The sequence below is a fragment of the Amborella trichopoda genome, chromosome 12 (genome assembly GCF_054954075.1).
Source record: "Amborella trichopoda isolate Santa Cruz 75 chromosome 12, AtrichopodaSantaCruz75HAP2 v2.0, whole genome shotgun sequence".
Classification (NCBI taxonomy): domain Eukaryota; kingdom Viridiplantae; phylum Streptophyta; class Magnoliopsida; order Amborellales; family Amborellaceae; genus Amborella; species Amborella trichopoda.
Window position 1 is genome coordinate 45,749,206 of NC_142347.1, and position 17,626 is coordinate 45,766,831.

A 17,626-nucleotide genomic window follows, 5' to 3' on the forward strand; every position below is an offset into this window, starting at 1 on the left:
TAATTACATCCTCTTGATCATGAAGAATAATTTTATTTTAAAAAATGAAAAATAATTATTGTAGAGAGCATTTATTTTTAGAAAATCGATCCGCATTGATCAATACGATAGGTCGTTGTTTTGCCTCATCTCTACTTGAATAGTTTTTTTTTAAAGTGTTAAGACTCTGAATTCTTATATTGCTTGATCTTATAGAGCCTAAAACACTTTTTCTTAACTTTTTATTTGACAGTTTTAGTTGTATAAAAATTTATCAAAATACATTAGTTGTATAAAATTTTATCAAAATACATCTAGATGTATTTTGACTTCATTAATTTAGCAAAATACATATAATTCATCGACTATTTATTAATTTCAAGTTTCAAAACTCATGATCATATGTGTATTATGATGAAAATTTTAAATTAAGATAAAAATAAGTAAAATGTTAAATACTTCATCTAAAGATATGTTTTGATAAATTTTTAAGGTTTTGTTATGATGCTTACACTATAAGGTAATTTAACATTGTATTTAATAATTTTTTTGATATTTCTATACTCTTACATGAAGCTTTTTAATAAAGAGTATTTCACATGAGCATCAAATGCTTGATATATTTTAACGAGCTCCTCTTAATTTTTCTGTCCGTGGAGAGCAATAATTGGGGTTTTTCAATACCGGCAACAAGGTGGGCAGACTAGTGTAGCTGTTCGCCAAGAACGAATGCTCTCCCCAATGTAACGCGCCCTAGATTTGTTCCCGTTCTCAAAACGCAAGCTTGCAAACGCAAAGGTTTAGGGTTTTAGGCTTGTTCCCAATTTTAGGGTTTCTTGGGTCTTAGGGTTGTGCAGCCATGGCGACCACAAGAGTTCAGCGTATTATGACCCAGCCCATTGTAAGAGCACACTTTTTTCTCTCTTTGCTCCATTACTTTATCAAAATAGACACGATTTTGTGTGCCCAATACTGGAACCTCGCTAACTGTTCTTTTTTTTTTTTCCTTGTTTCTCTCTCTACAGAATCTGATTTTCCGGTTTCTTCAGAGTGTAAGCTCTGCTCTTGCTATCTTCTGTTTACCCTCTTGATTATCATGTGGTGATTCTATTTTATCAAGATTTGCCAGCTTCAATGAAGACTGCATGATTTTGTTTTATTTATAATCAATGCTATTTCTTTGTGTGTTCAGAAAGCTCGTATCCAGATTTGGCTTTTTGAGCAGAAGGACTTGCGAATTGAAGGCCGTATAATCGTAAGTGATTTCAAATTTGTATTCCTTTCTTCATGTGTTAAATCTACATTAGTGTATCTATTTTTTTTTGTTTTCAAGGTTAAAGGATCCAAATTTCCATATTTGAGTATTCACATACATTGCTGAGATTTAGGGCTTAAGTTTCTCATAGACCAAAAAACTGCCAAGGTTTAACTGTTATTTTATTTGTTTCTATTCTGTTGGTTTGTTCTTTGCTCTGAAAGTGATATCGTCTGTTTGGGTATGTTGTTTCTCTGTTAAAATGATCGACCTTTGCATTTCTTGTTGAGCTTTATGGTAAGCCAAGCCACATGGCCATGTATTATGGCTCCTCACATACCGCCCCCTCATGTTTGTGTGACAGTCGATGTTTGTGTGACAGTCGGTGTAGTGGTTGGTTTTTTTGTTAATGGCTCATTAAGCAATATTTGCCTGATGTTGTTGCTCAATCGAATGGAAAGGTGGTCTCCCACTTGGGAATTCCCTGGTCCCTGGTTTGCATGGTTTTGTGGACTTATCTGTATGTAACTTCGAGTACTTGCCATAATTTGTTCTCGGATATATGTTGTTGCACCTAGTGGATTTGAAAATTCCAATTTCAAGAGCAAGGGAGTCGCAGACAAATGCAAGTGCTTTAAGATCAACCACCATATCTTTGCCCCCTACTATTCCCCGGCAGGCAGAAGCAACCATCAAAACATTTCAAACTAACCCAATCATTAGAACTTAGAATCTCTGAAAATATGTCCTTCATGATTATGCTTCATTTACGATTGAGAGCTTTCATTATTTCTACATAATAATCCAATAATTTTCTTTGGACCTTAGTCTTGACATACTATTCCATATCAATTCGAATCTTATCTTGAACTGAACCTACACTATCCTGAGGCCTCAAAATGTACTCTTTAGTCCTTAAACGTGCTGCCCTTCCTAAAATCAGTATTAGGAAAGCTCCGTAGGGGAGCAGGGACCTTTTTTCTTTTTGTGTTTCTCAATCTAACGGTGATCAATAATGCTTACCTAGAAGGGCAACAATTGGGACGATTTTTTAAGATGTCAACAATATTAAATTTTTGGATCAACACTTGTCTTCCTTTATCTTATCATGTCCTAGTTTTATGTCAATCTCTCTCCTCTTTTAGGAATCGATATGTACCCAGTGGATGGTTTTTATATAAGAGGTTCATAAATTTTGAAAACTGTTGCGACAACTTTTTTTTTAAAAAAGAAAAACCTTCTAAAATTTATTTTATTTTTTAATTTCAATTTTAGTTAGGTAAAAGGAACAAACGATAAACAGAAATGCATAACTAAACAAAGCAAACATAGATCTAAAAATAGAAATAAAAAATGGACACAGAAGTATATTTTGCATATTTATTTTCGTGATAACCATAGGTTTTCCAGGCTTAATACTGTATAAACATAAACTTTAAAAATGGAAAGAAGTATGTTTTGCATATTTGCGGATATAACCAAGGAATAAAAAAAGAGCTACACAAAGAAGTATTTTTTGCAAATTTATTTTCATGATGACCACAGTTTTTCTAGGCTTAATATTGCATAAGTATAAACTTTAAAAATAGACAAATAAAGCATCACACAAATCAAAACATCACGTAATTCCCAAAAGGGGCGACAAAAAACAACACTAAGTAAACCAAGGGAGTTTTCTTTTTTCCATTTGCATTTACTAATTTTGAAAATTTTTTACTAATGTCATAAATTTTCATTCTTGAAATAACATCTTCGAAAACGCATCATTCGATGATTGAATGGTTTTTAATCGAATTACAATGATTAATTACATTCGTGTTAACTAGTTTTACAAATACTATTAAGGGTTTGTCTAGAGTTAACAACCCCTCAAAATGCAAAGGTTAATGTTAAAAGGTGTAGTGATGGTGTATTTATAAAAAAGATAATTACTTTTTGTTTAAAATAATATTTTAATAGGTTACTTAACCATTAAGCAAGGACAAATTTAAATTTTTACCAAAGTACAATGTCATTTTAGAAGTTAGTATCTTGGAACTTTATTTGTACAGGGCCTTTGTCCTTTAGTAAAAATTTCAACTTTACCTAGTATGGAGATGACAAAATTACCCCTTGTCTTGTAGTGAAATTTACAAAATTATCCTTAATAATGAAGATATCACAAAGAGCAACTTTCTTTAAAAAATATACCACAAAGTTAATAAATCCACCCTTCACAACATTTGTAATTTGAAGGGTTGTGAACTTTAGATTATCCCTACTATTTATCTTATATAAAATTTTAAAATATAAAAGTTTCATTATTTATCAATAAATTTATATATTTATCACTATACTATCATAATAAAATAAGTAATATTTAATTGAAATATTAATAATAAATTAATAATAAATTAATAATAAATTATTAAGTACACAATAACAAATAACATAAATATCATAACAAATCAAAGCAAAACCCTCAATTTTTCACTATAATAATTCAAAGTAAAACCTTGAATTTTTATTGTAAATCTAATACCCTAGCATTCAGGGAATCTAAAATTGCTAAAATGTCTACATGCAAAAAATAAAAATTGACTTCTCAGTCGATTATTAGCCACATTTACCTAATTATTGATGTCATCCAAAAGAAAAAACAAAAGAAACAGTGAGCCCTTTTTCCAAATAAATGGTCAATGTCACAAATTATTCAAGCCCAACAACATACTTCTTCATTTTGAATTTATTAATTCAATGAATAAAAAACATAAATAAATGCAGTATCTATCCTTTTAGCGCTCTTCAAAATTTGCTTGTGTCAAGATCGCTATGGTTAACTGAGTTTGAATGCTTGGGTATAACTCCTTGTGTTTTACAAATCCTATCGTCATACTTTAGAGAGATAGAGAAAGAGAGTATACGTAACATAAAATCAAGTATATAAATATTGTCGCATTGTATCTCACACTCTTATATCTCTCTTCTAAATATTGTCGGATTATGTTTAACACATGCCTCTCTCTTTCCCCCTCTTCTCCCCCTCTATACTAAAATGTGCATTATCTCTCTCTTCTAATGATAACTCCTCCCTCTATGATGATTAAAACATGTTTCTCTTTCTCTAAATGATGACTAATGCATCTCTTCATGAACAAGCAAGCTATCATACTCTCTCTAGCTCTCTCTTTTTCTATCTCTCTACATCCATAAATTTGGAGATATAGATATCTTGATTGTTCATGAAGAGATGCATAAGTCATCATTTCGAGAGAGATATGCGTGTTTTAATCATCATAGAGGGAGGAGTTATCATTAGAAGAGAGAGATAACACATATTTTAGTATAGAGAGAGAAAAAGGGGAAAGAGAGAGGGATGTGTTAGATATAATATGGCAATATTTAGAAGAGAAATATATGTGTGAAATACAATGCAACAATATTTGTATACTTGATTTTATGTTATGTATACTCTCTTTCTCTATCTCTCTGAAGTATGACGAAAGGATCTGTAAAAACACAAGGAGCTATACCTGAGAATTAAAACTCACCAAAATCAGTTAATCATAGCAATCTTGACACTGACAAATTTTGAAGAGCGCCAAAACGATAGGTACTGCATTTATTTATGTTATTTGTCATTTAAACTAATAGTATTTTTATTCATTGAATTAATAAATTAATTTTTTATGTGATTCAAAATGAAGAACTATATTGCTGGGCTTGAATAATTTGTGGCATTAACCGTCTATTTAAAAAAGGGGCCCACTACTTTTTTTTTGTTTTTTCTTTTGGATGGCATGAATAATTAGGTAAAATGTAGCTAATAATCGTCAAGGAAGTCAAGTTTTGCTTTTTTCATGTAGACATTTTAGCAATTTTAGATCCCTATATAGGGTATTAGATTTAGAACAAAAATTCAGGGTTTTGCTTTGAATTATTATAGTGAAAAATTGAGGGTTTTTCTTTGATTTGTTATGATATTTCTGTTATTGAGTATTTAATAATATTTCAATTAAGTATTACTTATTCTTTTATGTTCGTATAATGATAAATATATAAATTTATTGATAAATAATGATACTTTTATATTTTAAAAATTGATATCAATTAACAATATTTGAAAAAATAGTTAACATGAGGATAATTAATCAATCTAGTTCTATTAAAAACAACTCAATAATCAAATGATGCCTTTTCGAAAATGTTATTTCGAGAATGAAAATTTATTACATTAGTAAAAAAATTAGAAAATGCAAATGGAAAAAGAAAATTGTCTGATTGCTTTATTCATTTCTATTTATTTTTTCTATTTCTACATTATCCCTTGGTTTATTTATTGTGGTTTTTTGTGGCCCCTTCTGGGAATTGTGTGATGTTTTATTTGCCTAGAAAAATTGTGGTCATCATGAAAATAAATTTGCAAAACATAGTTCTTTGTATAGCTCTTTTTTTATTACTCGGTTAGATTCGTAAATATGCAAAACATACTTCTTACCATTTTTAAAGTTTATATTTGTACAGTATTAAGCCTGGAAAACCTGTGGTCATCATGAAAATAAATGTGCAAAATTTACTTCTTTGTGTCCATTTTTTATTTCTATTTTTAGATTTGTGTATGCTTTGTTTTGTTATGCATTTTCTGTTTATCCTTTGCTCCTTTTACCTGGCTAAAATTGTAATTAAGAAAATGAAGTTTAGAATTTTTGTTTTAAAAAAAGGTGTCCCAACGGTTTTCAAAATTTGTAGACCCCTTATATAAAAACCACCCATTGGCAATGAAACAGTTGCCAATGAAAAAGTGTGTGGCTTCAAAAAGATGAAAAGTTGCGTGTCCAAATGTTTTTCAAATTTATTAATGGGTACATATCGATTGCTAAAAAAGGAGAGAGATTGGCATAAAACTAGGACGGTAGATAGAGGAAGACAAGCTTTGATCCAAAAAAATAGGAATCATAATCTTTAGATTTTACCAATGTGATGGGTGTTGAATTTCTCTTAAAACTCTGAATTTCCTAAAAACTTTGCATGCGATACTTGACATCCTCTCTATCTCTAATGTGTGAATATTTGAATAAGAACTATTATATGTAGGTGCACATGTTTATCTACAAACCCAATTCCAAGCATTCTATCTCTTCTCACTCATCTTTGACAACTTTCTCATCTAAGCATTTCGTCTCTTCTCACTTATCTTTCACAACTATCCCATCTATAATACAACTGTAGTTTGGTTTACACATCAAAATACAAAGATAATCAATCACCTAAAGCATTTCTCAACTTTCGTCAATGCAAGGTGCAATATCACCTAAATCATCCTAAGTAACAAGCATAATTAGAATATTCTTTTTTTTTTATGGTTTTGTTTGGTAGAAAAATATTTTTATAGATGATGATGATCATGATGCTGATGAATTTTTTAAAATATTTTAATGACAATGATTATATATGATGGTGATGGCAATTCAAAAAAGTGATTATTTCTTAAAGTGAATCATATCACGTGCAGCACTAGAATAATATTTACTTGTCAATAAATAAATAATTTACTAATATGATTAATATTTACTTTAAAAGTAGGTTATAACAACGATTTCTCTTTCTTTATTTAAGTTTCTATAATCAAATATATCAGTTTAAGATTGAAAATTTATTTCTGTGAGAAATATTTAGTACACGTGCATATCACTAGTAATAATAATAGAGTAATATAATAGCTCATTCTATAATTTACTATAGTACTAAGTACTGTATAATAGCATATTATATGATGCTATGACCATTTACAATATTACATAATACAAATGTAGGAAAGAAGGGAGAGGGCCAAGGTGCGAGCTTTGGCCAAGGCACTAGGTGCCGGCCTAGGAGGGAAAGATGGCGCCTAGGGGTACCTTCTCCTGGGGTGCCCTCAAGCATGGCCTCTATTGTTTGAAAATTTGGCCTCCTAGCCACCTTTAAAAAGGCGTAGATGCCCTAGGTGGGCACCGTGGGCAGAGTTGCCTCTAGGCGGTGTCTTGGCCTCCTAGGCGGGTGCCTAGCACCTTGGCCAAGACTCTTACCACCTTGGTCCTCTCCCTTCTTTCTTACATTATAAATTATATATTTTTATACTTATGTAATATAGTATATAGTTTTAACTTCAAAAAAAACAAATAGTATGTGGTCATAGTAGTGTTAGGGTTGGCAACAGGTCTGGTCCAGCCGGACCTGGATCTGGACCTGGACCTGAAATACATTAGATGTACCCGGACCCATGCCCATACCCATACCCAACGGGTCCAAATCGAATGTACCCAGACCCGTACCAGATGGGTAATTTTGAACTCGGGACCCGGACCTGACACTAAATCCACAGTGAAAATAACCATACATTATTTTATTTTTTATCCATCAAATAACATCGCCATCTTCATTGTCAAAGGTCATCAGATCTTTACAATCCAACAAAAAGCAAAAGAAAAGAGAAAAGAGCTATGATCTCCATATGCAGATAAGAGAAAACCTAAACGCCAACTAAACCCATCAAATGTCTTCCAAGAAACCAAACCTAAATATAAAGAAACAAAAAGAGAACCATCTTAAAAGAGAACCATGTAGAGAGAGAGAAACAGAGACCCTAGGATTCAAATTCAACCAATTTCTAAGAGCTAGTGAATTTGATCATAGCCTTGGTACCCTCTAAAACAGCATGCTTAGCAAATAGCAAGCTCACCTGGAAGGACCAAACTTATAGAGGTCTGAATCTCCCTGGAAGTGATGGTGGGCTTCTTGTTGTAGCGAGCAAGCCTTGAGGCCTCCTGAGCAAGCTTCTCAAAAATGTCATTGATGAAGTTGTTCATGATGCCCATGGCCTTAGAGGAGATGCCAATATCAGGGTGAACCTACTTCAAGACCTTGAAGATATAGTTCTTGTAGGTCTCAATACTCTTCTTTGACCTCTTTTTCTTCTTATCCGAAGCTCCTCCTCCTTTTGTAAGGAGACGTTTCTCGGCCTTGGGCTTCTTCTCAGCTGGGGCTTTCACTGCAACATGTGCTTTAATGGGGAAGGAGGGTTTTTTAGAGAGAGAGAGAGGAGGGAAGGAAGACGGGGTTTTGAGAGGGTGGGAGATCACTGCTGAAGATACCTATACAAAAGAGAGAGAGAAAGAGACAATCAGGCCTTCATGTGAGGTTCACATGGCCCTCTAGTCTTTTCAATAAAATATAATATATTATAATATACTATATAATATATTATGTTGCATTATATCTTATTAAATTTTTTACCACCGAAATTTTGGTGTGTTTGGTGGAAGAGGTGGTCACACTGAGAAAAAGCGCACGTTCAAGTAGATCTTCAGGTGTACATTATATATTTAGTCCCTCACATTATATACCTCAATAAAGTTTATAAATTAAAAATTCAGGTCTGGGTACCTTCCAGGTCAGGTATAGCATGACCCATACCCGAAGGTCCGAAACTTGGACTCGTACCCCGACCCGTGTCGGGTATACCCGACAGTTATGGGTCGGGTCCGGGTCCATTTCCACCCCTAAGTAGCATATAATATGTATTATATGGTATTATAAAGCACCATAATAAATTAGTATTACATATTATGTAGTAGTAGCGATTATTACTATTTATAGACCATTATAGTACTATATAGTAAATTGTAGTACTAGCTATTACATCACTTTATATTATTATAGTTTATAATACTATTTATGTTTTGTACATTAGTACTATATATTATATATTTTATAGTATTATATAGTATAATAGTATTTAAATTAATAATATATTATAGTGCTACATTATTATCACATTAATATATTACATAGTATTAAATATCAAAGAGAGAGAGAGAGAGTGAGGGTAGATGATCGGTCTCTACCCTCCTTTCCTATCTCTAACTTTCTACTTATTTATATTATACATTTTATATAGTACGTAATGTACTACACCCTTTTCCCTTTTATGTATATTATACCATATATTACACCAAGGTTTTAAAAGTTGCTGATTCGTATTGGAATCGCCACGATTTGGATCGGGAATTGTTGAAGCCAGTCAAGTTCCCACCATATATCGGGAACCGGACGGGTTCCCCCTTGAATCGGTCAAATCTGTGACAAAACTGGCCAATTCTGTCAAGTCAGAACTAGCCGATTTTGGTCCGAACCGCTTTGAATGAGGAAAATTGGGTAAGTTCCTTTTTTAAAATTTGTCCTTTGTAACTGCACTTTTGAATTTATTTTTAAAAACAAGGGGCAGCAGCCCATGCCATATTTTATGTCTCAAAAAGTACTATCACCTTCATGAGGGCCCCACGAACCAATCGTACGCCACATGCACTAAATAGTGGGCACACGCCCAACAACTCACGTGTATTGTGCGAGGCTTTTATAGATGTTTTTGCTTCATTCAATGTTCCATGTGGGACAAATTATTCTCATTTCTTCACCACCGCACAAAACGAACTTTGGGGCCAAAATTTTCTTACAAAAACTTGGGGTCTCTATTTACTTACAACCTTTTGTCTCTCTCTATCCCCTCTTGGTCTCTCTCTCTCTCTACAAACAATCAATTCCACTAAAATTATCTCTCTCTACTAACAACCCCTTCCACTAAATTTGTTCCATATAGCTTCTTTCAAAAATCGTAACTCCTAAGTTTATACAAAAATAAAAAAATAAATTGACTTAGAGAGATGTGTTTTATTATCATGTTGCATTTTAAACTTTGTTTTGATTATGGAATAAATGTAGTGGACGACAAAAACTCAACATGAGACAGGTTTTCAGTATTTACATATTTTTGACATAATATCAAAAAACCATAATGCAATTGTCACTATTTCTTTTAGAAACCTAAAAAACTAGATTTTTTATAGTGATTTTTTGAAATTTTTTGAGGTTGAGACCGGCCGATCCGGCTGATTGTCTGATCCGGATTGTCGATCCACAGATCTGACACGGTTTTTGGAGTGGCTGATCCGGGTCATCCATCCTTTTTTTAAACCTTGTATTAAACAAACCACCAACCTGCACACACACACCCCCCTCCCCAACCCCAAGGCGCCGCCCCATCTGCCTGTAACATGGCGCCTGCCTAGACAGCCAGGCGGCTGACATTTTCAACATTGATTGAGTGAGAAAAAGACAAAAGCAGAAAAGAAGAGAAAAAAGTGTTAGCGAATGAGAAAGGTGTGAGCATTCCACATCAACAATACATATTGCGAGGGTTGCGAAAGTGAGTTGGAAGATGAAAGAGAAAAAAGCGCCAAGAGAGAAAAGATAGGATGCTTGTTTTTCTTTTTCGGGGGGGGGGGGGGGGGGGGGATTGGGGGAAGAGTGGGGCAGGATAGATTGTAAGCATAATTTGATAAGAAATTAGAAAAGAGAAGGAAAGGAAGAAGATCGAGAAAAGGAGGAAGAGGGAGGGGAAAAACAAAGAAAGGAGCACAAGGAGGTTGCGAAAGGAGATGCCCACGACAAAAAACTGAAAAAAGAAAGCAGAAAAGAGATGAACATGAGCTGTCTTGAGCGCTGATTGCCTCAGGACTCCTTTATCTGCCGCTGTATTGGCCTCCCTCCAAGTATGTCGAAAGGCGACTGCCTACATATATGGAAAATGTGATAAAAAAAGTGTGGGATGATCTCCATGCTTATTAGCCATTTCGGGTGGTCCGTAGAATGATGTTCTTGGAGCTCCCCTTACTCAATGAAATTTTCTGCCCAACTTGGGTTGAACCTTTGAAGACCTTTATGAGTGCATATGCTGCCGCCCAAGTTGAGTCAACAATTCTGAGGAAGCCGTGGATGGAGGATATCGTGTGCTTTTTTTGGAGTCTTTGGGACCCAAAAGAGCTAGGATTGCCTAGAGAACAACCATTCACATTAAGCTTGATGGCTGCGTGACTTGGATGGATCCACGAGGTGGACCTTCATAGCTTGGAGGGTTTACGCTTGATGATGTCAGACAAAATCGAAATAGAGTCAGACTTGGAAAAATTCTTTAGATCTTTGAAGTTAGTTGCCCAAAAGATGGTGAGTTTTTGCCATGCTCTGCCAAGGCCAATGTTGTTTTTTTATTTACTCTAAAACTTATTGAGTTCCACTTCTTCAAAATGGTCCACAATGGTCCACAAAAAAGTGGGACTGAAGCTCTCCATAGGAAGAGACCTGCCTTGGGCTACGGAGGGCATAAAAAGCAAGAGAAGAGTTATTTGAGAGATATGGATGTGACCTATGGATATGAGTAACTGTGTCGTTGTAGGATAGAGGTTCGGGAAGTATTGCTTCGAAACTCAAATGAGGTTTGTGTTAGGTAGGGCAGCCAACATAAACCAAATCTTGTCATGAGTCTTGAACCTTTGAGCAAAATAGCGAAAACATGATTCATGTGGCCGACCCCAAATAGTTGAGGTAAGGCTGAGAAGATGATCATGTACTTGACATTCTAGAGTATAAGCCCCCTATTTCTTCTACCATACTTTCCTAGCCTCTCTTGAATCTCCAGTATTATTTTCCCAAAGGGGCATGTTAACCCACGTTAGCGGCTCAGCCTTTATATATCCCTTGCCTCGTAGACTGCCAATCTTATCTATGCCTCTTGCCGTTTTACCAAATAGATATGTGATCCATGTGCACCACTCTAGAGGGTTTCACACATAGTTGTTGGGATCAGAAGCGGGATCGGTTCGGGATTCACTGAACCATCCTATAGTGGAAGCTCCCTGGGGTTAAGATCGGCGTCTATACAATGAACAAGACAAGGAGCGAGATCCTTAAGTTTATGGGAGCGAGATCCGATGTCAATGGATTCGATGTTTGACTAGCAGGAATCTAAGCTTCACTATACAAAAAAATAAGATTGTAAGTAAAGCTAGTACGAGTTCCCTTGGTTAAGGTATCGAGATTTAAGTATGTCATATAACGATGTTCCTCCTGTTCTAATATCAAGATTCTTAAAATATAGGAATCAAGGTCCTCAACTAATTGGCTCTGAGGTCCACAAGTGCCATTTACCATGGATCCCTTATCAAGTGCCCCCTGCCCTCAACAATGGATTTATATATTTTTGCGTGAATAACAACAAATTAATTTTGTAGCTCTATAAGTCGGTCTTTCTTATGACCATTACATCTTCAGACCATGACACAAGTTTGGTATGCACCATTCCCTCTGAGTCTTTGGCAACCCAAAATCATACCACTTAAGGGTCATCTTCTTCGAATGTAGTTTCTTATGCTTCCATTGTTTCTTAAAGGTTGGCTCTCTGAAGGTAAAGAGGACAAGATGAACTACTCTCTCTCTCTCTGACTGATGTAAAACAAGCACTTTTTAAAGCTGGAAATGAACTAGATATTCTCACAATAAGACATCATAAATATAATATTTTAAATATAACTAAGAGGGATGGCTTACACAATAGAACTTAATAAAACAGTGGGTCATTCTAGACTATGCCTAGTTCAAATTAAGAATCTGAAATAATGGACCTTCGTGCTATGCAAAAAAGGGACTAGATTTTAATATCATGGAACTTATGATTACTAAATAATGGGAACTTCAAACAACATGGTATAATCCGTTAAAGTAGAACCCACAAACATGGAACCCAAGATTTTAATGAATCAAAGCCTTGGACCATAGTTGATGGGAGCGGGGATCTATTTCGAAATGGAACTGGATTCCACTGATGGATAGAATGTGGTCCCCTTTTTTTGGGAGCGTGATCCCAAAATCGAAAAAACGGGGTCCCTACAAGATCCCTTGTAAGAACCGTGGGATCGAGGTTCCGAAGCAGGATCGTCACCCTACCCACATGGTTCCCTTAACTATGGTTTCACACTATGACCTCTGGCTTATCCTCCACTATACGGGCATCTCAGAAAAAATAACGTAGTGAATGAGTTTACTAGATAAAGGCCAATATGATCAATGAAAAATTGGCCTTTGTCAAAATTAATGTGTATTTGAGTCGCTAGACTACGACCTTAGAGCAATAATGTGCATCAACTTTTAGAATCCATGGATACTTCTTGGGTTCTTTACCTGAATGCTAAAGTCTCAGATTAAACCATGATATCGGATTCAGATTAGAGGTGTGAGATCTAGCTGCAAAGCCCTCGATGCATACATGTGAATTGGATCACCATATCCTGCCAATCAAAATCCTCCTGTGCTGTCAAAATGAAGGTTTAATGAGGACAATATATTGAGGTCCCACATCTACATCAGTAAATATACCTAATAACGTATTATACATCATCAAGTGAAATTTTTTATGTGATTCCCCAAATTGAAATGGTATTTGAAGACCCATGCAAAATATTACATCTGTTACATGCAAAATTCTGACTAAACACTCCATATATGGTCACATCAGGGAGAGAACTTTCGTTTTTTATTTTCTCCAGTGAGTTTCTGTAATTGGGTGCTTGACATTTAGCCCTAAGTGATGCATCCACCACATTCACAGTTTGCTAGGTTTGTCCTGTATCCTCAGATTTTACATGTAAATTTGTTCTTAGTGATGTTACCTGTTTCATGGCAACGTCATGTTCATCAAAAGATGAAGATTAGTCGATATTTAAAACTGCTGCTCTAATATGCTTATAAATTTTGCTTTTTAAAATATTATAAATTGATACTAATATTTTTTTAATAATTTCGTACATCAGGCAAAAAGACGTTCATAATTTTTGTCCGTGTGGTTAGGCTTATTGACAGTCGAGTGCTGATGAATTCATCGTCAGTTCTCAACATCATCATAAGCTAAATTGATTGTGGCTGCCCTATAGTCAAAGTCTCTCTATTATGAGTGGAAGCGACAGGGAAGCCTATATTATGTTTTTTCTATAAATCTATCTGAAAAAGTTTCTTGTCTGTGGCAAACGAGTTGTGTATAAGTGGGCTACCCTGTCTTTGGATGTTTGTCTTTGACCTTGCCAGAGGCTTGTTTTAATCTCCGTCTTCTACCTTCAAAACCAATGATCCCCTAGTGTTTATTTTATAATTCCTTATAGTCCTTGTACAAAATATTCAACTTTTATCATTGCAGTTTTTGCTTGTCCAAAAATGGACTAATATATATGACCTTGTCGGTTTGTGTGATTGCAGGGGTTTGATGAATATATGAATCTGGTCCTTGATGATGCTGATGAATTCAATATCAAGAAAAACACTAGGAAGCCCCTGGGTGGGTAAAACATATTTACCTTGTTTAGTGTTATACCTCTCTCTCTCTCTCTCTCTCTCTCTCTCTCTCATTCATGACTGTTAAGGTTGTAGTTTTTTCCCTTTTTCAGGTAGGATTCTTTTAAAAGGCGACAATATTACCCTGATGATGAGCACGTAAGAAAATTTATATCCCTCTCCGAAATCATTAGTGTGTTTCTCTTATAATTTTTACAATCTTTGAGCTTATTTCTTTTCTTATTTTAGGGGAAAATGATCAGAGGATTTAGAGCACTCATACACGACCCCATTCGGATTGTATTATCAAGTTTTTGCGTCCTTATCCTCCTATTTTAAGTTGGTAGAGCACTCACAAGTCCTCATTTACAGCAAGAACTTTCTTTTGCCTTATGTTGTATTCACTATGGATTTTGAAGTACATAGCTGTTTGTCATGTTCTTGTCCACTACACTTTAGCAGAGCCTGACAAAGATCCTAAGGATTTTCCTGCCAATATGTGGCCCATACTAACCTTGTGTTTTTGAGCAAGCAACCGGACGTGTGACCTCGAAGTATCTCTCTCTCTCCCTCTCTCTCTCTCTTGTCTGTGCTAAACACATGAGTGCTCATGGAACCATACAGTTTTGTTTATTTTGACAATTTTAGGCCATTTTAACTGTCTAAAGCACCAAAAACCCAATATATTCAGCCAATTCGAGAGTTCAACTTTAATTCAATCACAAAAAAGAAAAATTAAAGAAAAAAAAAAAAACTTTTTAATTGTATGTTCGTTAGAAAATCAAACTTTTGAATATATTAAATTTTTTTTTTGGTTTTAGGGAATTTGTAAGTGGTACTATGAACCTAAGAACCGTCCAAATGGATCAATTTATGTTTTGGGTGGTTTGAAAATTAGACTTTTGAAACCGGTTTAAAATGAGAATAAGAAAAATTATTGGGACTTTTTACCACTGTTTCTTTCAGTCTTTGAATCTCTTTAATCTTTGCTTGTAATTGGAAGCTGATTACTAGAAGCTTTTTTCTACTGGAATTTGGGGGAAGTTGATTACTAGAAGCTTTGTTCTACTGGAATTTGGAATTTTGTTTGAGCTCAATTTTTTAAAAAAAGTTCCTTTATTTATGTGTTCTCCCGTGGGGGCATGCTGTACATTTCCTACTTTACATAAAATTACATGAAAATAATATTGTGAATTCAAATTTTCCCATGTGCATGGTGTATTTGAAAACCTGTATTGATGGGGTGGATAATTTACCGTATAAATCCACATCGAATTGTAGGATTGGTTATCTGGATTAGTTTGGATTGGTTTAAATTGGTGATCTAGAAAAATAAGAAAAATGAATATAATAAAATAAAATAGAAATTAAAATAGGGGTATATGGGTTTGGGATTTAGGGAGACCTAAAACAACAATAGATAAACTTTAATAATAATAATAATAATAATAAAATATACTAAAGAGGGGGCTTTAGAGAGGAACTAGGCTGGGATCCATATCATCTCTGAACATGTTCGGTCTCGACAGATTCCCCATCCTATCAATGATCCCGATAAGGAATCGGGGGTCCCGATATCCGGTGGAAACCATTGGGATTATGAACAATCAAATTTTAATGTTTAGGAACTCAAAAATCCTTATTTTTTCCTAAAATGCTTTTGGTAATTTTAAAGTGGATCCAAAAAAATTTAATCTGTCCTTAACTAGCACTTTGCCTAAGGGAGCCAGCATAGAGAGTGCTTTGAGGACAACACTTTATACACTCTTTTTTCAATGGAAATCATCTTTGGGGGTGTGGATGGCCATAGATGAGCTTAAAATTAAAAACAAAAACAAAAAATTCTTTGTATGACCAAAAATAATCTGAACATTTGTGAAAAACATATCCCACCATAATTTCAAGGGGCTCCACCATGTTAGGGGGTGGGCCGACCACCCACCCAATATGCGCCCTCTTTTTCCTTGGTTTTATTCGTTCTTCAGGCATAAAAATTGCAGAATGTCAGCGATTCTTGTGCTTATGCTCAAGTCATTCAATAAAGTTTCAGCTTCATAGCATGTGCAATTTACATCAAGTATTTGTTTAGTTCTGGTGCCAAAAATTTCTTCCAATGATTTCTCTCTCTAGTCATGCTTTAGAAATTTCTACCACTGAAATCTATTTCTCCCTCTAGTTATGAATTATGAAATTTACGACTCAAAACTATTTGGAATTGTATACAATGAGACCATTTATCTTTGACATAGGGAGGTAACAATTACCTATAACCATCCGAAGTGAAATCTGATATTTTGGGTGTGTCATAAAATTTGAGAAAATTTTTTTCGAGCTTTAAGTTTGATCAATGAAATAAATGTGGCCACTCAATTTCACATCCATTGGTTAAGATTAATTGTGAGCACCTTATACCAAAGATAAATGTCTCATCATATACTTTTTCAAATTATTTTTATTTATGAAACTGACCATTTTTAAAATTTCTATCATTATAATCTATTTTCTACCCCTAGTTATGAAATTGATGACTAATACTTGTGTTATAAGATGCATTATTTTTAACGTTTAAAATCCTTTTTATATTCCAGCATCACGGGGTTGAGATGATTAGATTGAGGGTTTTTCAATCTCACAATTGCTTTTTCCATTAAGTTTTCGAGGCGCGCCGTACTTGCGTTTTGTGTGGTCAGCGCCTTGTATAAACTTTTCTATTTATATTAAAAAATAATTTTGTAATATAGATTTTAGTAAGTTTCAAAACTTTTGGGGAGGGCGAGTGTATCTTACATTAATGAGAGACATCATCCTGATTGAGATATTAGTCCCCATAATTTCAAAGTTCGAAGGAATTCCATAAAAAAAATTATAGGACTATCATTATTGATGGATCAAAATGGACATATTCCCTCTCTATCGTACATTTGTACAGTAAGATGAGAGAGATAGATCACCAGTTTTTGCATTGAAAAGTACATAAAATTAAAAGAGAGAGAGAGCGTGTGGTACCAGCTTTTGTACGGGACAGTGTACAAAAGTTGGACTGAGTTCCTCGATGGGTTAGAGAGGTCGACAACGAGTATTTGCACTGAAAAGCAAACAAATTTAAGAGAGAGAAAGTACCGGCTGTTGTACGGAAAACCGTACATATTTGGAATAAGTTTATCATGTGGAATAGTATAAGAGAGGAGATCCAGTTTTTGCTATCACAAATAGAGAGAGAGA

General features: G+C 34.5%; 1 protein-coding gene and 1 pseudogene across 3 annotated transcripts; one reads left to right on the top strand and one right to left on the bottom strand.

Annotated features, from left to right (window-relative positions):
- Nucleotides 1–776: 776 nt before the first annotated feature.
- Nucleotides 777–14,958, top strand: LOC18435458 (uncharacterized). 3 transcript variants are annotated; one of them, XM_020667857.2, is made up of 6 exons: nt 777–880; nt 1,005–1,031; nt 1,172–1,234; nt 14,330–14,408; nt 14,501–14,563; nt 14,654–14,958. In XM_020667857.2, exons 1-5 carry the CDS (start codon nt 839–841, stop codon nt 14,530–14,532), a joined length of 243 nt encoding a protein of 80 aa, XP_020523516.1. In that variant the 5' UTR covers nt 777–838; the 3' UTR covers nt 14,533–14,563; nt 14,654–14,958. The 3 variants fall into 3 exon arrangements, with proteins under 3 accessions (XP_020523516.1, XP_011623817.1, XP_088710478.1); XM_011625515.3 differs by having other exon boundaries at nt 14,518–14,563; XM_088854352.1 differs by lacking the exon at nt 14,654–14,958 and having other exon boundaries at nt 14,518–14,567.
- LOC105420748 (histone H2B.11-like) lies at nt 7,824–10,336 on the bottom strand (annotated as a pseudogene).
- Nucleotides 14,959–17,626: the final 2,668 nt, after the last annotated feature.

Bases quoted from the DNA above. Each gene is read 5' to 3' on its own strand.
- LOC18435458 (XM_011625515.3), top strand. From the start codon at position 839: ATGGCGACCACAAGAGTTCAGCGTATTATGACCCAGCCCATT. The intron at 1,032-1,171 runs GTAAGCTCTGCT...TTGTGTGTTCAG, and splicing joins TTTTCCGGTTTCTTCAGAGT to AAAGCTCGTATCCAGATTTG. The intron at 1,235-14,329 runs GTAAGTGATTTC...GTGTGATTGCAG, and splicing joins GAATTGAAGGCCGTATAATC to GGGTTTGATGAATATATGAA.